The sequence below is a fragment of the Cetorhinus maximus genome, chromosome 24 (genome assembly GCF_964194155.1).
Source record: "Cetorhinus maximus chromosome 24, sCetMax3.hap1.1, whole genome shotgun sequence".
In the NCBI taxonomy this organism is placed as follows: Eukaryota; Metazoa; Chordata; class Chondrichthyes; order Lamniformes; family Cetorhinidae; genus Cetorhinus; species Cetorhinus maximus.
This window is the reverse complement of record NC_135902.1, coordinates 22,465,761-22,487,424: the sequence shown is the minus strand read 5'-3', so window position 1 is coordinate 22,487,424 and position 21,664 is coordinate 22,465,761. Positions and strand designations below refer to the sequence as shown.

At 48.3% G+C, this 21,664-nt stretch overlaps 1 protein-coding gene across 1 annotated transcript in view; it reads right to left on the bottom strand.

The window, feature by feature from the left end:
* LOC144699706 (growth factor receptor-bound protein 2) overlaps positions 1-3,649 on the bottom strand; it is a 193,290-nt gene extending 189,641 nt beyond the window's left edge. Inside the window, exon 1 of the mRNA XM_078570856.1 lies at positions 3,434-3,649. Coding sequence (XP_078426982.1) covers positions 3,434-3,511 — 78 coding nt within the window. The 5' untranslated portion in view covers positions 3,512-3,649. The remainder of the gene's footprint in view (positions 1-3,433) is intronic.
* Between the last annotated feature and the right edge of the window lie 18,015 nt (positions 3,650-21,664).

Sequence of the window (21,664 nt, the reverse complement as noted above, 5' to 3'; positions counted from 1 at the left end):
TTGGGAAAGAGATGGAACTCCTTCACTCCCCAACATCACTTTGCCCCTCACCTCTGCCTCATTACTTTCCCAGTCTCTCTTTCAACCTCGCACTCTCCCCAAACCCCACTCTCTGCCCTTGTCTCTCCCCCAACCCCGAGTCCCATGCCCCAAGTCTCTCTGACCCTGACCCCCAAGTTTGTTTCACTCTCCACCCCCACCCTACCAAGTCCCCCTGTCTCTCCCCCCACAGGCCACCCTGCCAAGTGTCTCACTCTCTTCCCCCAAATCTCTCTCTTCACCCCCACAACCCCTCAAAACTCTCTTCCCCACCCACCCCCTCAAATCTCTCTTCACCCCCCACCAAATCTCTCTCTTCAACCCCCAAGCCTCTCTCTTCACCCACCACGCACCCCCAATCTCACTTCACCCCCACACACCCCCAAGCCTCTCTCTTCACCCCCACGCACCCCAAGCCTCTCTCTTTACCCTCATGCACCCCCCAAGCCTCTCTCTTCACCCCCACGCACCCCCCAAGCCTCTCTCTTCACCCCCACGCACCCCCAAGCCTCTCTCTTCACCCCCACGCACCCCCAAGCCTCTCTCTTCACCCCCACGCACCCCCAAGCCTCTCTCTTCACCCCCACGCACCCCAAGCCTCTCTCTTTACCCTCATGCACCCCCCAAGTCTCTCTCTTCACCCCCACGCACCCCCCAAGCCTCTCTCTTCACCCCCACGCACCCCCAAGCCTCTCTCTTCACCCCCACGCACCCCCAAGCCTCTTTCTTCACCCCCACGCCTCTTTCTTCACCCCCACGCACCCCCCAAGCCTCTCTCTTCACCCCCATGCACCCAAGCCTCTCTCTTCACCCCCACGCACCCCCCAAGCCTCTCTCTTCACCCCCACGCACCCTCCAAGCCTCTCTCTTCACCCCCACGCACCCCCAAGCCTCTCTTCACCCCACACACCCCACAAGCCTCTCTTCACCCTCACACCATCCCAAGCCCCTCTCTCTTCCGCCCCCACAATCCCCCCCAAGCCACTCTCTTCACCCCCCACAACCCCAAGTCTCTCAGCCCCCACAAACCCCCCAAATCTCTCTTCAAGCCCGACACCCCCAGTCTCTCTCTTTACCCCCCACACCCCCCAAATTTCTCAGCCACCCACCACCCCCAAGTCCATCATTCTCTCTCTCTCGCCACCCACCCCCAACCCCCAAGTCTGTCTCACCCTCTCTTGCCCCCCCCACCCCCAAATCTGTCTCTCTCTCGTCCCTCCACCCCCAAGTCTGTCTGTCTCTCTCTCGTCCCCCACACCCAAATCTGTCTTTCCCCCGACCTCCAAGACTGTCTCTCTGCCCCATCACTCACTCTCTGCCCCTAAAACCACCCCCCCAAAGTCTCTCTCTCTCTGTGCCCCCGCCCCGTCAGTCGGTCTCTCCCTCCCCAATGTTCTCTCTCTCCCCCACCCCCCAAAATTCTCTCTCTCTCTTGCCCCCCCCACCATGTTCTCTCTCTCCCTTGTCCCCCCACCAAGACTCTCTCTCTCTCTGCCCCCCGCCAAGACTCTCTCTCTCTGCCCCCCGCCAAGACTCTCTCTCTCTCTGCCCCCCGCCAAGACTCTCTCTCTCTCCCTCTCTGCCCCCGCCAAGACTCTCTCTCCCTCTCTGCCCCCCACCAAGACTCTCTCTCCCTCTCTGCCCCCCGCCAAGACTCTCTCTCCCTCTCTGCCCCCCGCCAAGACTCTCTCTCCCTCTCTGCCCCCCGCCAAGACTCTCTCTCCCTCTCTGCCCCCCGGCCAAGACTCTCTCTCCCTCTGCCCCCCACCAAGACTCACTCTCTCTCTCTCTGCCCCCCGCCAAGACTCACGCTCTCTCTCTGCCCCCCGCCAAGACTCACGCTCTCTGCCCCCCGCCAAGACTCACGCTCTCTCTCTGCCCCCCGCCAAGACTCACGCTCTCTCTCTGCCCCCCGCCAAGACTCACGCTCTCTCTCTGCCCCCCGCCAAGACTCACGCTCTCTGCCCCCCGCCAAGACTCACGCTCTCTCTCTGCCCCCCGCCAAGACTCACGCTCTCTGCCCCCGCCAAGACTCTCTCTCTCTCTCTCTGCCCCCGCCAAGACTCTCTCTCTCTCTCTCTGCCCCCGCCAAGACTCTCTCTCTCTGCCCCCCCGCCAAGACTCTCTCTCTCTCTGCCCCCCGCCAAGACTCTCTCCCTCTCTGCCCCCCGCCAAGACTCTCTCTCTCTCTGCCCCCCGCCAAGACTCTCTCTCTATCTGCCCCCGCCAAGAATTTCTCTCTCTCTCTGCCCCCCACCAACTCTCTCTCTCTCTGCCCCCCACCAACTCACTCTCTGTCTGCCCCCCACCAACTCACTCTCTGTCTGCCCCCCACCAACTCACTCTCTGTCTGCCCCCCACCAACTCTCTCTCTGTCTGCCCCCCACCAACTCTCTCTCTGTCTGCCCCCCACCAACTCTCTCTCTCTCTGCCCCCCACCAACTCTCTCTCTGCCCCCCACCAACTCTCTCTCTCTCTGCCCCCCACCAACTCACTCTCTGTCTGCCCCCCACCAACTCACTCTCTGTCTGCCCCCCACCAACTCACTCTCTGTCTGCCCCCCACCAACTCACTCTCTCTCTGCCCCCCACCAACTCTCTCTCTCTGCCCCCCACCAACTCTCTCTCTCTGCCCCCCACCAACTCTCTCTCTCTGCCCCCCACCAACTCTCTCTCTGCCCCCCACCAACTCTCTCTCTCTGCCCCCCACCAACTCTCTCTCTCTGCCCCCCACCAACTCTCTCTCTCTGCCCCCCACCAACTCTCTCTCTGCCCCCCACCAACTCTCTCTCTCTGCCCCCCACCAACTCTCTCTCTCTGCCCCCCACCAACTCTCTCTCTGCCCCCCACCAACTCTCTCTCTCTCTGCCCCCCACCAACTCTCTCTCTCTGCCCCCCACCAACTCTCTCTCTCTCTGCCCCCCACCAACTCTCTCTCTCTCTCTCTGCCCCCCACCAACACTCTCTCTCTCTCTGCCCCCCACTGTCTCTCTCTCTCTCTGCCCCCCACCGTCTCTCTCTCTGCCCCCCCAGGTCTCTCTCTCTCTCTGCCCCCCCAGGTCTCTCTCTCTCTCTCTGCCCCCCCCCAGGTCTCTCTCTCTCTCTCTCTCTCTCTCTGCACCCCCCTCCCCCCCCAACCAGGTCTCTCTCTACCTACCCCCCCTCCCCAAGTTTTTCTCTCTTTCTGCTCCGCCAAGCCCATCCATCTCCCTCTCTCCCCACAAACCCCCCAAGCCCCTCTCCCCCCCGCCCGCATCTCCCAAGTGTCTCCCATCCCCCTCTCCCTCTCACTCACAACGCCAGCCTACTCCGAAGTTTCCGAATGAAGCCGAACAGCGGCTTCCCCCAGTGCCGGGACGGCCGGTCCACCCGCCACCTCAGCCCCGGGGCCTTACCTTCAGGATATCCTCCCGCTTAAAACTCAGCTCATCGTCGGCCGTGGCCTTGAAGTCGTACTTGGCGATGGCCTCCATGGTGCAAGTGTGTCGAGCTGTCTTTGTCGCTCCGGGACTCGGGCTCTCGGTGCCTCCACCGGCCTCTCACTCGCCAGCGTGTAGCTCTAGCTCGGCCCAGAATCACTGCGCCTGCGCACTGCCGCTGGGCGCAACCGCTCACAGCGCCTGCGCAGCCACTGGCCAACCAGAGGCCAAGACAGGAGTGAGGCTCAGGGACCGGAAACTGCCACCAGCTAAGCCCAGAACGAGGCTTAGTTGCCGGAAATGACTTCAACCAGGCCTAGAACGACGTTGTGTTGCCGGAAATTGCTCTGAGGCAGAGTAGCTTTGTTTCTGACCTCTGTTGGTCTTCACGTTTATGTTTGGGAAGAAATTAATGTTTCTTCCAGGATGTTTCATTCTTCAATCTTTCCCTGACCTTAATAGAGTGCAAGTTCTCTTAAATCTGTTTCAGAATGTGGGCAACCCATGAATTACCATTCCTAGCTACCTGAGGAAGATGGTGGTAAACCATGACTCACGGCAGTCTTGATGCTTATGATGCTTGTTAATTATGTTAGATAGAGAATTCTAGGATTCTGTACCAGTGATGATAAGAAATGCAATATCTGTTAAATCAGGATGTGTGGGTCTTGATGGGACCTGTGAAAACAATAATTTTACCATTACTTTGTTGCTTTTCTCCTGTGATCATTAGATTCCGAACCTGTGCTGGTAATTTTAAGGGAGAAAGACCTCGGTAGGAGCGCTAGAATTGGGATCATTACGCCTGAGTTAGGATGGGAATTCAGCCAGGATTTCGTGTTGATCACAATCCAGTGACTTTTGCTGGAAACTGCCCATATGTGAGCAACAGGTGACAGTAAAACTGGGTTCAGGTGTGATACTGCCTCTGGTCCAGTTATTGACTGGTTCTCACTATCTAGAAGCACAGACATTGTAACCCTGCTGACATTCAGCATCTGCTGAAAAGGAGAAAAAATTGGTGAGTAGGAAAATGGAAGAACTTATAACACCATGTTTTAGAGGAATTGTGCTTATGTCTTGATCAGTCTGAAGCAGTTGTCATTAATTTGGTCATCTCCCAGATCTTTGACAAGGTGGGAGCTTTTTCCAAATTAAAGACTTCCCTCAGCCCATCCAACCCTCCATGCTATTCCGACAATCCTACCCAACATTCATCCAGATCTTCATATCAGACATTAACAATGATCACAGTCCTCATTCTTTAGTATGAAGGCAGAATTATTATATTTTAACTCCTCTGCATCCTTCCACCTAGTTTTGAAACTTGCTTGCTTTCAGGTCACTAAAGACTCAGTTAGCTAAGGCTTCTTGCAAGTCAACACAAAATTTGCTCCCTTTACTCTACTCTAAGATTTCAGCTTTTGAGATTCCTGGCCTCACTGGCTTCTCTGATCTGAAGCAGAAAACCCACCTCACATCTATTGGTTAAGCTGACTGCAAGAAGTAGATTTCTTTCATGAGCTCACTTTTCAACATCTCTTAATTCTATAAGCATATTGTCAATTGGATATTGGACCCAAATCCAGCTCATAATTCTTCACACAGAGGAGTGCAAATCTGGAACATGCACACCAAAAGGCTGTAGATGATTCATAGATGTTTACAGCACAAAAGGAGGCCATTTGGCCCTTCATGTCCATGCTGGCTAACAAATATTTTTTTAATTCATTCACGGGATGTGGGCTTAGCTGGCTGGGCCAGCATTTATTGCCTATCCCTAGTTACCCATGAGAAGGTGGTGGTGAGCTGCCTTCTTAAACCACTGCAGTCGATGTGGTGTAGGTGCACTCACAGTGCTGTTAGCAAGGGAGTTCCAGGATTTTGACGCAGTGACGATGAAGGAACGGTGAAATACTTCTATGACAGGATGGTGAGTTACTTCGAGGGGAACTTCTAGGTGGTGGTGTTCCCATCTATCTGCTGCCCTTGTCCTTCTAGATGGTAGTGGTCGTGGGCTTGGAAGGTCCTGTCTAAGGAGCCTTGGTGAATTCCTGCAGTGCATTTTGTAGATGGTACTCACTTCTGCTACTGAGAGTTGGTGGTGGAGGGAGTGAATGTTTGGATATGGTGCTAATCATCAAAAACTTGCAATCTTCTTTTATATTACTGGCTAGTTTACCCTCATATTTAATCTTCTCCCTCATTTATTTTTTAGTTGTCCTCTGTTGGTCTTTGTCGGCTTCCCAATCCCCTGGTTTCCCACTGCTCTTCGCTGCATTGTATGCTTTCTCTTTAGCTTTTATGCTGTCCCTGACTTCCCTTGTCAGCCATGGTTGCCTCGTCCTCCCTTTAGTATGCTTCTTCTTCCTAGGGATGAATTTTTGCTGTGTCTCCCAAATTACTCCCAGAAACTCCTGCCATTGCTGTTCCACTGTCTTTCCTGCTAGGCTCATCTCCCAGTCAATTCTGGCCAGCTCCCCCCTCATGCCTCTGTAGTTGCCTTTATTCAACTGTAGTACCATTACATCTGATTCCAGCTTTTTCCTGTCAAATTGCAGGGTAAATTCTATCATATTATGGTCACTTCCTCCTAAGGGTTCCTTCACCTTAAGCTCCCTTATCAAATCTGCCTCATTACACATCACTAAATCTAGAATTGCCTGTTCCCTAGTGGGCTCCACCACAAGCTTCTCCAAAAAGCCATCTCGTAGACATTCCACAAATTCCTTTTCTTGGGATCCACTACCAACCTGATTTTCCCAGTCTATCTGCATATTGAAATACCCCATGATCACTGTAACCTTGCCTTTCTTACACACCTTTTCTATCTCCTGGTGTATCTTGTGCCCCACATCCTGACTACTGTTCGGAGGCCTGTACATAACTCCCATTATGGTTTTTTCACCTTTGTGGTTCCTCAACTCTACCCACACAGATTCTACATCATCTGACCCTACATCATTTCTTGCTATCGATTTAATTTCATTTACTAACAAAGCTACCCACCCCCTCTGCCAACCTGCCTATCTTTTCGATAGGATGTATATCCTTGGATATTTAGCTCCCAGTCCTGATCCCCTTGCAGCCATGTCTCCGTAATGCCCACCACATCATACCTGCCAATTTCAATCTGCGCCACAAGCTTATTTACCTTATTTCGTATACTGCGTGCATTCAGATACAACACCTTCAGTCCTGTATTTCCCGTCCCCTTACTCATTGTCATCCCTTTATCTGATGTCCTTGAAGTTAGATTCCTAGCCCTTTCCAAACACTCTGTCCTATTTTGTGTTCTGGAGACTTTAATAGCCTCTCCTGGGCTCTCCTTTCATTTCAGTTTTTTCATGATTTTCCATGAAGTTGAATCCATCCCTCACACGCTAACCTGCTGCTTTGTTTCCCATTAGTCATGCTTCTTGGAGTTTTACCCTCCCCCCCCCCCCCCCCACTTTCTAGTTTAAAGTCCTGTTGACCACCCTATTTACCCTTTTCGCTAGAACATTGGTCCCAGATCGGTTTAGGTGGAGACCGTCCCAACGGTACAGATCCTTCTTGTTCCAATACTGATGCCAGTGCCCCATGAAATGGAACCCCTCTGTCCCGCACCACTCCTTTAGCCACGTGTTTACTTCCCTTATTCTCGCGTCCCTATGCCAATTTGCACGTGGCTCGGGTAGTAATCCGGAGATTATAACCATTGAGGACCTGTTCTTTAATTTAGTTCTTAGTTCCTGATAATCCCCAAACAGGTCCTCTTTCCTAGTTTTACCTATGTTATTTGTCCCGACGTGGACAACAACCGCCTCCCTCTCCAATATCCTTTCAAGCCGGTCAGAGATGTCCCTCACCCTGGCATCGGGCAGGCAACATACCATGCGGGACTCTCAATCCTGCTTACAAAGGAAGCTATCAATTCCCCTAAATATAGAATCCCCTACAACTACCACTTGTCTTTTTGCTTCCCCTCCCTTGAATGGCCTCCTGTGCCACGGTGCCATGGTCAGCCTGGCCATCCTCCCTACAGCCCTCTTCCTCATCCACACAGGGAGCAAGTACCTCGTACCTGTTGGACAAGGTCAAGAGCTGAGGCTCCTCTGTTCCTGAACACAGGATCCCTCTACCTGCCTCACTTGCAGTCACACCCTGCTGACCCTGACCACTGATCGGACTTGAGGTACTTAATCTACCGGGTGTGACCGCCTCCTGATACAAAGCGTCCAGGTAACTCTCCCCCTCCCGGATGTGCCACAGTGCCCGGAGCTCGGACTCCAGCTCATCAATTCTGAGCCAGAGTTCCTCCAGCAACCAACACTTGCTGCAGATGTGGTCACTGTGGCTCTCAATGGGATCTGCCAACTACCACATCATACAGCTACAGCACATCACCTGCCCAGCCATCTCTACTTAGATAATTAATTTATTAATTAGCTTTGCAGTGTTTTTTTCAAATTTGGTGCAGATTTCCTACCAACCAAACAGGTCATAGCTTTCCTGTAACGTCACTTTTTCAGTTTTGGCTTTAGTTACTCTGTGCCCTGAGGTCACTGCTCCGGTGCTCCTTCCTCCGAGTCTGCACCCTAGAGACAAGGCCACGAATCCCCGAGGTAAACTAGATTTATACTCACCGCTCTGGTGCTCCTCCCCCCGAGTCTGCTCCCTGGAGACAAGGCCGCGAATCCCCGAGGTAAGCTAGATTTATACTCACCGCTCTGGTGCTTCTCCCTCCGAGTCTGCTCCCAGGATTACTCACCAATCAGCTGTTTTTTCTTTAAAATCCACTTCACTCCTGAAGGCACTGCCTCTTCCTCTTTTTTAGGTTTGAGGAGGAGGGAGGGATGGAAACACTACAGCAATGCACTGTCGCAGCCTCACTGGATGATACGGTCACTGGGAGAGGGGCGGAGGAGCTGGTGCCCTCATCCGGAGCACCCTGAGAGGAGCCCAAGCGATGACAGGCAGCTGCTGCGCCGTGAAGCCGCCTCAGATCTCCCTGCTCACCGTGGATGGATGGGCATCGAACTGGGAAGCTTGATGCCCATACCATCTCCCACACTGGCAGTGACCAGCTGAGGTCATTGCCGATGTGAGGGCTTGCTGGTCAGAGCGCATCCCCAGGAAGCCCTGGCGGGTCTCCTGGAGTAGGCTTTCCTCGAGAGTCTTCACTCCATGGAGGACACGTGGCACTCAGATATGTTGCTCATTGTTTCGGCAATCGTCTGCATAGAATCCTCCACCACGGAGACAAAGCCAAGCATAGCCTCATATGTATCACCCAGATGCCCGCGCACATCTGGCAGCACTTCCTGCCCCTGCTGTGCCGCGGACAACTCCAGAGGCACATCATCAGGCACCGACTGAGCACGTGCCTGGTCCCCTGCAGTCCTCCGACTGCTGGCGCCATGGGCACTCTTTGTCTCTGCCAACTCTTCCAGCGACTGTGAAGTGCCTTCACCACTGTGCCCCAGGCCACTAGCCAATGTTTGAATTCCCACCGAGGTGCTAGTATCTGCGCTGGTGCCTGCCTCGCAGAAATGGTGTGACGCTGGTGAGGCTTCAGGGCCCTCAGGTGTGAGAGGGGGCCCCTGCCGGCCGTGTTCTGATGATGCTGAAAGGAAGAACGGGGACAGTGGATCAGTTAGCATGCACACACTGACAAACTGCATGCATGTCCTCCCGGCACATGCGCTCAACATTCCAGAACCAATGGCCCAGCAGTGTTGCAATAATAACTAATTTAACAATCTTCAGTGCTATGGCTGCTGGAAGGACAATGCGGACCTCACTGATGGCCTTAAATACCTGGCCATGCCACCCCAGCCTCACCAACACCAGTAGACCTGGGTGCATGGTGCCTCTCCAGCTCAAGGGCCGCCTGCTCGAAATGGCTTAATATGGAGAAATGTGTCTGTCTGCCTCCAATCCTCGCACGCTGGGACACATCATGAGCATTCTTCTCCTGAAAAAGAGAGAAGACCGTTTATTAAGGCAAATTGCACATGGACTCTGCTCGCGTACGCCACACCCCAACCAGAGTGGGGCATATCAGGCCTCCAGTGCCTCCTCTCCCTGCTGCTGCTGATCACTCAGACCAAGATGCTAGGCCTGGTCCACACCCCCCACCCCCAACGCCCCTTTGGACACATGCTGCATACATCACATTAGGAACCACACGGTATTTCCTCCCAAAGCAAGGAGGCACAACCACGTGCAGCGTAGAGAGCAGCAGATGGTTCTTTGCCATGACACCTTGATGCTCCCCTTCCACCATCTCATCACCCTGAATAGGACATGTCCTGGAGTCCTGAGTATGCACCTAGCTGCAGCTCCTCCAGGTCACCCCCAAACTAGTCATGTGTGACTAAGAACAACACATGGTGTGGGGGAGAACTCATCTCCTCATGACCCACTCAGGCTGACCTCAGCATTGGCACTATCTGCTTGGCCACCCAGCAAAGGAAAAATGCCCTAAATGACTCAATGCAGTCACGACAGTGGGGTTGGGGGGCTGGGCCTCAGGGGTAAGGCTATCTGCTGGGTTAAATGCCCAATGCCATCATGGTACTCACCCTGCCAGAGCACAACAAATCGTTGAAGTGCTTACGGCACTGGATCCAGGTGCGCCGCACCACTCCGCGGGAGCTCACCTCCTCTGCCACCTCCTCCCAGGCACGTTTGATCATGTGGAGGGGCCTCCTCCTCCCATCCTGGGGGACCAACACCTCCCGCCGTGCTGCCACCTCCTCGAGGAGGGCAGCAAGGCATTCATCAGAAAAATGAGGGGCGCTTTGTCCCCCCGCACTGGCCTACCCTGCAGCCTGCCCTGCTCCTCTGGCCTTCCCTCCAGCCTGACCTACCCCCCAGCCTGACCTGCACACCCGAACCCCTCTGGTGCAGCCTAGAACTGGCCATTGTGAGCAGCCAACAGAAGGCTGCCAGGTCTTCTTTTAAAGAGACTGCTGGGTCGACACTGGACCCAGCGGTCTGTGCACACCCGCCGCTGCCTGCACACTCCCGCTATCCATGGGAGTCAGCAAGTACGCTGGGCGGGCCTTACTTAGCCTGCCTGCGTAAAATGGCGGAGCGGACCCGATCGTGGGTGGCGATCGAGTCCGCACCCGCTCCTGCTCTCCCCCCCCACCCCCCACCCCAAATAGAAAACCCTGGCCTATGATATTATCAGAGTAGTGCAGAACTGGTTGGCAAGAGAGCAAGGCTCTTCTACCATTGTTGCCTTCTCATGGTCTTGTTTGTGGAGTTAACGACAAAGGCTTCCATTCATTCAATATTTGCTGAAAGACAGTTGTCACAGGTGAATGCAGCAAATATCAACAAAATGCCTCCTCCCTCATCCCTAGTTATCTGCAGTAACATGATGATTGACTGCATGGCTGAATATTTGAGATTTAAGTCCTAGCCTGAAATAAGGATTCCTGACCCCATTGTGCAATCCACAGAACCAGCAAGGCATAATCAAGCATTCAAGGTGGCATACTTTGTAAATGTTCTGTACCTGTTTGAATCAGTTGGTGATACTGTGCCTCCGATTAAGAAGGTTGTGGGTTTAAGCACATAATTTAGGCTGGCACTTCATGCAATACTGAGGGGTGCTGCATTCTTGGAGGTGCTGTCTTTTAGATGAGACATTAAACCAAACCATGTTTGCTTGTACAGGTAGCTGGACAAGATTGGATGGCACTATTCCAAGAAAAGCAGGAAATTCTCCTGGTGTTCTGGCCTCCCAGCCATCACCTGAAAAAAAAACATGGACAGGTACTTTGGTATCTCTGGGATCTTGCTTTACATAATTTGACAGCTGTTGTCTATAAAACAGCAGGGACTACACTTCAAAAGCAAAAGAGAAAAGAGGCTTTAGTGAGGCACCATATGGGCCATATATCTCAATGAAATGTACATTTAGGGAAGAGAGAAAGAAAGACTTGCATTTATACAGCACTTTTCATGTGCTCAGAACATCCAAGCATTTCTCAGCCAATGAAGTACTTTTGAAGTGCAGTCACTGTTGTCATGTCAGCAATGCATGGAGCTAATTTGTGCACAGCAAGCTCCCAGAAAGAGCAATGAGCTAATGACTAGATATTGTGACCTGTTTTAATGATAAAAGCAAAATACTGCGGATGCTGGAAATCTGAAACAAAAACAAAAATAGCTTGAAAAACTCAGCAGGTCTGACAGCATCTGCAGAGAGGAATACATTTAACATTTCGAGTCCGTATGACTGTTCATCAGAACTAAGGATATATAGAAGTTAGGTGAAATATAAGCTGGTTGAGGGGGGTGGGACAGGTAGAGCTGGATAGAAGGCCAGTGATAGGTGGAGGCAAAGAAGAGATTGCCAAAGATGTCATAGACAAAAGGACAGAGGGGTGTTGACGGTGGTGATATTAGCTAAGGAATGTGCTAATGGTGACATTAAGGGTAGAAAGCAGGACGAGCAAGTAACAGATAGCCCTAATGGGGGTGGGGTAGGGGAAAGGATCGAAATTTCTTCTCTGCCTCCACCTATCACTGGCCCTCTATCTAGCTCTACCTGTCCCACCCCCCCTCAACCAGCTTATATGTCACCTCATTTCTATATATCCTTAGTTCTGATGAAGAGTCATATGGACTCGAAACATTAACCGTATTCCTCTCCACAGATGCTGTCAGACCTGCTGAGTTTTTCCAACTATTTTTGTTTTTGTTCCTGTTTTGATGATGTTTGTTTATTGATAAACCTTGGCCAGGACACTGATGAGGACTCCTCTGCTGTTTGGAGATAGTGTCACACAATCTTTTATATCTACCTAAGTGGGCAAACAGGGCATTGGTTCAGTATGTTACCTGTAAGGTGGCACCTCAAACAGATTTGATTTGACAATATACTCAATTCCCTTGAGCCATGCTTGAACCCTTGGATCCAAGGACAAGAGAGTTATGACACAGCAGGGCTGAAAGTCAGATCATCTGAAACAATGTGCCTAGTTGTAGGTAACCATAAGTTTCCCAATTATATCATCAGCTAAGTAAACCAGGTGCTCTCTCCCTCAATGAATACCATCAGTAACATATTAACTGGATTTCCATCTCATTGCTGTTTATGGAATCTCACTGCATGGGAAACAATGCTGAGCTTACCTAATGAACAATACCTTCATTATTCAGGTGGAATTACTGAGCGATGTGATCAATTGTTCTATAAACACATGTATTTCTTATCTCCAGGAAATGCTGGTCAGTCCAAAAAATATGCTAACCTTGGTACTGTATCAATAGTTTGCAAGTTTCCAGGAAAGTTTTTCTTTAAATAGCGTCATGGGATCTTCTGCGTCCACCTGAGAGGGCAGATGGGGCCATGGTTTAAAATCTCGTGCGAATGGCTATGCAGCAATCCCTCAGCACTGCAGTGGAGGGTCAGCATGGATTACATGCTCTCATCTCTAGAGTGGCACACTAGTTTTTTTCTCTGAATCAATTAACAGATCTCAGTGTCCCAGTGTTCCCACTGCTGTTTGTACACAATACAGCATGCAATAATGGGACCGTCCATGTGTACACAATGGCTGAGAACTGTAGTATCTACACAGCCAGACTATCTGTTGGCACTCTCTGCAAATGTTTATTTCCTCACCATAAACCAGTGGGCCTAATTATAAATGGATGGGATCATGATTATGCAATTGCCAAGACATTCCCGAGTAAAAATCCTGGAAGAATTCTGGATCTCATGTATAAAATTAGAATTCGACTGATTCTAATAACAAAAACCCAGCAGCCCAGCCAGCTATAGAATAAAGAACAGGCGCAATTCTGTCATCGCTTGCTACCAAACTCCAGCAATAATATCTCCTTGATGGAGATACAGGAATGTGCCAGCAGTCCGTAGAATCTCCCCCCATGCAGGGTGAGAGCCTGCAGGACTGGGGAATGGATTGGGGAGGGCGGGGGAGTTAAATGGTTAACTGGGAGCCACAGAATTGAACAATTATATCCCAGAAAACTCCGCTTATCTGCATTATCTTTGACTCTGTTTGCAAACAGGAATTCCTTGCAACCCAGATAAATTCAGATGTAATTAACAATCGCTATAATATGCACAAAAATGGTCAGTTTCTTAACTGTCTCACTGTTGACTGCTGACCCACTTCACCAGCACAATGTGACCGTCCCTGCAGCATCACATTTGTTAGACACTGTGCATTCCCTGGAATAGGCTGCATTCTAAGAAGAATTTTACCATGGGCCTTAACTTACGAGCTCCCCAGTCCCAGATGGGGGGGACGGGGGGGTGGGGGGGGCACCCCAAAAATACGCTGGGGAATCCCCTTTGGATGTTTCCAGGTGAAGTTTGTATGGCAATTGTCCAGAAGTGCCTGGGTTACGGCAGCTAGTGCCTTAGTGCACTTCCTGAATCTCACTCAGCCTTTGTTGGAAGGTTGGGCGAGACAGGCTGGGAAAAAAAAATTAGGTAAGAAACTGAGCATGGAGTGGTAATCTGACACTGATTGCCACTCTGAGGAAGTTCAGGCTGGACATCACCCGGTGAAATGTTTCACTTCACCTTTGTTAGCCAGAGTTCCTGCTCAAATGTTGGTTTCCCGTTCATTCCTCATCGGCACCAATACTCATTTGCCATCTTCATGGAAAAACAGATGGAACTACAAAATGATTTGTTGCCAACCCTCCAGGATTTTCCTGGAGTTTCCAGGAATTTCCAAATTATCGCCAGACTTCTGCAGCAAGCAACCTGGGAGAAATATCATAGTGGCATAAAAAATGCATATTGTTTTCCTCCATTTTTTGTTTAATAGGTATTAAAATATTGGAGATGGGGGAACAGTACTGTTTGACTGATAGTCATTGAAGAGTTTGAACACTTTCTGCACTGGAGTGCTGCTTTGGACTGCATTAGAGTGCTTCAGTAGGAGTTTGGTGAGAGAGGGACTTTTAAGGGTTAATTTCTTTCTTCAGTCTAATCTTTAATTTAGCAACTAACTTAAAGTTGCTCTTTGGGTTGGGCGAAGGTGAGTTTTAGTCCAGCTTTAAAACAGGAGTTATGCAGGCTGCAGCTAGTAAATTAGTTAACTGGCTTAAACAGGTTTTCAGAAGCTAGATTCAGACAACATGAAAGCAAGCCATCTACAGCGCTGCTTTTATCTGCACTGGAGTTCTGCTTTGGGCCGCATTAGAGTGCTTCAGTTGGAGTTTGGTGAGAGAGGAAGTTCGCTGAAGAGGGAAGAAGGGATCCTTTCATTTTCTACCTTTCCTCAGTAAGAAGAGCAGCGGCCTTGTTAATTAGGTCCTGGTAAGTATTTCTTCTGCCCTTAGTATTCCCTAAACTAGAGGAAGCAAAAGTAAAGGGAGTAATTTAAGGATAAGTCATGGCAGGGCAGCTCGGCCAAGTGGAATGCTCCTCCTGTGCGATGTGGGAAGTTGGGGACACTTCCAATGTCCAGGGTGACCATGTGTGCAGGAAGTGTTTCCAGCTGCAGCTACTCGAAATCTGTGTTTCGGAGCTGGAGCTATGGCTGGAGTCACTGTGAAGAATGAGTTCTTCATGGATAGCATGTACAGTGAGGCGGTCACACCACAGATAAAGAGTGCACAGGCAGAAAGGGAATGGGTGACTGCCAGACAGTGTAAAAACACTAGGCAGTTAGTGCAGGAGGCCTGGGGTCCATCTCCCTCTCTAACAGATTTTACATTTTGGAAACTGCTGTAGAAGATGGTTTCTCAGGGGAATGCAGCAGGATCCAAGTCCATGGCACCACGAGTGGCTCAGCTGCACAGAAGGGAGTTGGGGGGTGGAGGGTTGCGGGTGCAGAAAGAGTGGGAGAGCAATAGTGATAGGGAATTCTATCGTAAGGGAAACAGATGTTTCTGTGGCCACAGACGTGACACCCGGATGGTATGTTGCCTCCCTGGTGCCAGGGTCAAGGATGTCACTGAGCGGCTGGAGGACATTCTGAAGGGGGAGGGTAAACAGCCAGAGGCTGGGGTCCATATCAGTACCAACAACATAGGTAAAAAGAGGGATGAGGTTCTGAAAGCAGAATGTAGGGAGCAAGGAAATAAAAAGTAGGACCTTAAAAGTAGTAATCTCAGGATTACTCCCAGTGCCACGAGCTAGTGAGGTCAGGAATAGGAGAGTAAATCAGATGAATGCGTGGCTGGAGAGATGGTGTAGGAGGGAGGGATTTAGGTTCCTGAAGTATTGGGACCGATTCTGGGGAAGATGGAACTTGTATAAGATGAACATGTTGCACCCTAGCAGGATGGGGACCAAAATCCTCGCAGGGGTATTCACTGGTACTGTGGGGGAGGCTTTAAACTAGATTGGCAGGGGGGTGGGAACCTGAGTGGGGAGACACAAGAGAGAGAAACAAATATAGGAATGAAAGACAGAAAAGTAGAATGCAAAAGTGGGAGGCGGAAGAAACAAGGGCTAGCAGCAAATAGGGCCATTATACAAAAAAATGTGTAAAAATGTTAAAAAAAGACAAGTCCATAGGCACTTGAATCTGAATGCATGGAGCATTCGTAATAAGGTAGACAAATTAACAGCGCAAATAGATGTAAACGGGTATGACATTGCAATTATGGAGACATGGCTGTAGGGTGACCAAGGCTGGGAACTGAATATCCAAGGGTACAGACAGACAAAAAGGAAAAGGAGGTGGCATGGCATTGTTAGTTAAGGATGAAATCAGCGCGATAGTGAGAGAGGATATTGGCTCAGAAAATCTAGATGTAGGGTCAGTCTGGGTGGAGCTAAGAAGCAACAAAGGGCAAAAAACAGTGAGAGTTGTCTATTGCCTCCAAACAGTAGTGATAAGGTAGGGGACGATATTAAACAGGAAATTAGAGATGCACGTAACAAGGGTGCTACAATAATCATGGCTGACTTTAATCTACACATAGACTGGGAAAACCAAATCAGCAATAATACTGTGGTGAATGAATCCTTGGACTGTGTACCAGATGGTTTTTTAGACTAGTATGTCAAGGAACCCGACTAGGGAACAGACTATCCTAGATTTGGTGTTGTGTAATGAGAAGAGTTTAATTAATAATCTTTTTGTTTATGACATCTTTGGCAATCTCTCCTTTGCCTCCACCTATCATTGGCCCTCTATCCAACTTCATCTGTCCAACCCCCCCCACCTTAAACAGCTTATATTTCACCACAATTCTATTTCTCTTTAGTTCTGATGAAGAGCCACACAGACTTGTAACGTTAACTCTGTCTTCCTCTCCACAGATGCTGTCAGACCTGCTGAGTTTTTCCAGCAGTTTTTGTTTTTGTTTTTGTTTCAGATTTCCAGCATCCACAGTATTTTGCTTTTAATTAATAATCTTGTTGTTTAGGGTCCTTTAGGGAACAGTGACCATAACATGATAGAATTCTCCATTAGGATGGAAAGTGAAGTAGTCTGATCTGAAATTAGGGTCCTAAATCATAACAAAGGAAACTACAAACGTATGAGGCATGAATTGGCTAAGATAGATTGGGGAACTTCATTAAAAGGCATGACGGTGGATAGACAATGGCTAATATTTAAGGAACAAATGTATCCATTGCAACAGTTATGCATTCCTTTCTGGCACAAAAACATAACAGGAAAAGTGGCCCAACCATGGCCAATAAAAGAAATTAAGGATAGTATTAGATCCAAAGAGGAGTCATATAAAGTTGCTAGAAAAAGTAGTAAGCCTGAGGATTGGGAGCAGTTTAGAATTCAGCAAAGAAAGACCAAGAGATTGATTAAGAGGGGAAAAATATAGAGTATGAGAGTAAACTTGCAAGGAACATAAAAGCAGACTGTAAAAGCTTCTATAAGTATGTAAAAAGTAAAAGATTAGTGAAGACAAATGTAGGTCCCTTACAGTCTGAAACAGGAGAATTTATAATAGAAAACGAGGAAATGTCAGAGCAATTAAGCAATTATTTTACTCTGTCTTCATGGAGGAAGGCACCAAATTACTTCCCAGAAACACTAGGGAGCCAAGCGTCTCAGGCGAAGGAGGAATTGAAGGAAATTAGTGAAATTAATGGAACTGAAAGCCAATAAATCCCCAGGGCCCGATAGTCTACATCCCAGGGTACTAAAGGAGATGGCCATGGAAATAGTGGATGCGTTGCTTGACATCTTCCAAAATTCTTTAGATTCTGGATCAGTATCGGCAGATTGGAGGGTGGCAAATGTAACCCCACTATTTAAAAAAGGAGGGAGGGAGAAAACAGCAAATTACAGGCTGGCTAGCCTAACCTCAGTAGCAGGGAAAATGCTAGAGTCTATTATAAAAGATGGGATAACAGGACACTTAGAAAATATCAACACGATTAGACAAAGTCAACATGGATTTATGAAAGGGAAATCATGTTTGACAAACCTGGAGTTTTTTGAGGACGTAACTAGCAGAATAGATAAGGGAGAACCAGTGGATGTGGTGTGTTTGGATTTTGAAAGCTTTTGACATAGTCCCACATAAGAGGTTTATGTGTAAAATTAAAGTACATGGGGATAATATATTGGCATGGATAGAGAATTGGTTAACAGACAGGAAACAGAGTAGGAATAAATGGGTCTTTTTCAAAGTGGCAGGCAGTGACTATTAGGGTACCACAGGGACCAGTGCTTGGACCCCAGCTATTCACTATATATATCAATGATTTGGATGAGGGAACCAAATGTAATATTTCCAAGTTTGCTAATGACACGAAGCTTGGTGGGAATGTGAGTGATGAGGAAGGTGTTAAGGGGCTTCAAGATGATTTAGACAGGTTGAGTGAGTAGGCAAATACATGGCAGATGCGGGAGAATGTGGATAAGCGTGAAGTTATCCACTTTGGTAGGAAAAGCAGATTGGCAGAGTATTATTTAATAGCGATAGATTGGGAAATGTTGATGTGAAAAGGGACCTGGGTGTCCTTGTATACCAATCACCGAAAACAAGCATGCAGGTGCAGCAATCAGTTAAGAAGGCAAATGTTGGGCTTCATTGGAAAAGGACTTGAGTACAGGAGCAACAATGTCTTACTGCAACTGATGAGACCACATCTGGTGTATTGTGTGCAGTTTTGGTCTCCTTACCTAAGAAAGGATATACTTGCCATAGAGGGAGTGCAGCGAATGTTCACCAGACTTATTCCTGGGATGGCAGGATTGTCGTATGAGGAGAGATTGGGCCAACTAGGCCTATATTCACTGGAGGTTAGAAGAATGAGAGGGGATCTCATTGAAACATATAACATTCTGACAGGGGTAAACAGACTGGATGCAGGGATGATATTTCCTCTGGCTGTGGGGGGTCTAGAACAAGGGGTCACAGTCTCAGGATATGGGGTAGACCATTTAGGACTGAGATGAGGAGAATCTTTTTTAGAGTGTAGTGAACCTATGGAATTCTCTATCACAAAAGGCTGTAGAGACCAAGTCACTGAATATATTTAAGAAGGAAATAGATAGATTTCTGGACTCTAAATGTGTCAACAGATATGGGGAGAGCACAGGAGTACAGTGTTGAGATAGACGATCAACCATGATCATACTGAATGGTGGAGCTGGCCCGAAGGGCCGAATGACCTACTCCTCCAATTTTCTATGTTTCTAATCGGCCAAAGGAAGGCAGTACACTGGGAGAATAGACATGTCAGCTGACCAATGGCAGGAAGGTGGGAGTGGGGCATTTGGTGACAGATCATCATGTGATGAAATCTCAGCATTTCAGAGTAATATCCGGATATCACTGTTCAGCATCATCATCCAGAGCTGGTACAACTTCCATGCTGTGCGCTTGCCCTATACCATCTGTTCTTGTTTGCCCTTTTCCATGTATCCTTTAAGTGCCTGTGAAGTGGCCTGGTTAGTTATTTCTGGGGGCAGATTATTCCAGTGTCTTAGGGTATTTGGTATGAAAGTGTTTAGATATGCTTTTGTGCGACATTGAAGAGACACAAATTAGTTGGTGTTTTCCCTCCCCCAGCAGACTGCTTAATGGGATATCAATAGCAACTTCGTGGTGAACTGCTTTGTAGAATAGTGTAAGCCCACTCGGCTATCTGCGTTGTTACAGTGTAGGCTGTTTCCTCATGTGTTCAGGGGTCGAGACGGGGTTCTCTGTGGCGTGTCTATTCTCCCATAGTCTATTCTCCCATCTCCCATGCTCGAGATTGTAGTTTGTTAAAACCATGACTCTTTATTTACAGCTACTATGTACATATTGTACACGAGGTTGGAACTTGTCCTACCTCCAGATCTCTGTTACTCAATCATGTAATGTTACATCATCATTATATCAGCAACATGTGTGCTTCTGATGTTAACCCTTTACACCACATAGGGCACTCTAGGAAGTTCAGCATTCATGCAGCAAGTGGTTAGGATCTGGATTACACTGCCTGATAGTGTGGTGGAGGCAGATTCAATTGTGGCTTTGGAAAGGGAATTGAAAATTTTCTGAAAAAAAATTTGCAGACCTACAGGGAAAGGGTGATAGAGTGGGATTAGCTGAGTCGCTCTTTCAGAGAACTGGCACAGACGTGACAGGCCAAATAGCCTCCTTCTGTGGTGTAACCATTCTGTGACTCTACATAATACTCGATATTCTAACAGTCAGAGCAGATGAATAATACTGCATGCCTTTGAACCATTTCCAGTTTGTTTATAAGGTAAATTTGCTCTCTCCATGGGGCAATGTTCTACAGACTGCTGGCACCTTCCTGTATCTCCCTCAAGGAGACATTATTGCTGGAGCTAGATAGAAAGTGATGACAAAATTGTTACTGTTCTTTATCCCTGGTTGGGCTGCTAGTTTGTGTTATTTGAATCAGTCAAATTATAATTTTATATATGGGATTCCAGAAATTTTTCAGACTGTTGCTGCACACACCAGTTTGGGATGTACTAAAGCCTTGTATGCATCAATCCTGACTGTTTTGTCACATTTGGCTAGACCTTTCCCCCACAGATCCTTAGATTTTGTTGGGTCATTTACAGCATGGTTTATGTCTTGTACCCGTGTCATGGCACTTGATAGGATCAGGACACCAACGTAAAGGCTCTGCTTGACAGATGTAAAGCTGACTGTATGGGTTGGTCCTAGCCTGTCTGCATCTTGTTGCATGCATGGTGTGGAATTTTGATGGGTTGAAAGTCATTTACCATCTATGGAACCATTCTCTCAGTGCATCTAACTCCTGCAGCTGTACTTGATCTTTCTGCCCATGAACGGGTCAGTACCTGAGTTCTACGAAGAGCTTGATTTTGGTGTTGGGACTGCTTCTATCTCCTATGTTATTTATGCACAGCACTAATATCAGGGGACTCAGTTCCAGTGGAATGTGATCCTCAAAACACCAGTAAAAATCCTGGAAAGTCCTTAAATCCTGCAGAATGAAAATATTAACTTCCCCAGTCATCACAAATCAGTCGGCTTAATTTTAAACAGACTGAACCATGGAATGCTTCCCCAGAACAACAGGAAAAGTCCTGGAACTTCATGTTGTAAGAGCTCCAGCAGAAATTGTACAAGCTATGAATTTGTAAATGACCCATTAGAATGAAAAGACAAATTCCACACCAGACCTCCAGGGCACTGGATAAATTGAAGACCCCTCTACACAGTAGAACTGAAAAAAGAAAGACTTGTATTTATATAACACCTTTCACAACCTCATGATGTCCCAAAGCAATTTACAATCAATGAAGTACCTCAGAAGTATCATTACTTTGTGAATTGGAAATGCAGCAGCCAATTTAAACATTGTAAAATCTCACAAATAGATAAACACATCATTTATCTTTTAGATGTTGGTTACGGGATAAATGTTTGCCAGGTCCTCCAGGGAACTCCCCCACATTTCTTTAAACATCTTCTTTTATATTTTTATATCTTGTGGTTCCCAGAAGTTTGAAATAATCACACTCTTAGACACAAAATGCTGAAATTTTCTTCAAATGTATTTCACAGATTTCACTGTGAGCTGCAGGTTGATACATTGTTTTTCAGCACCTGACAGTAGTGAAGTAGCGAGTGATGGGGCATTCTGGATATTCATGCGTATGACAGTTGTTACTGACTAGTAATGGGTTAAAAGGTTATGGGAAAAGGGCAGGAAATTGGAGTTGAGGCGGAAATGAGATCATCATGATTGTAATGAATGGCGGTGCAGGCTCGAGGGACTGAATTGTCTACTCCTGCTCC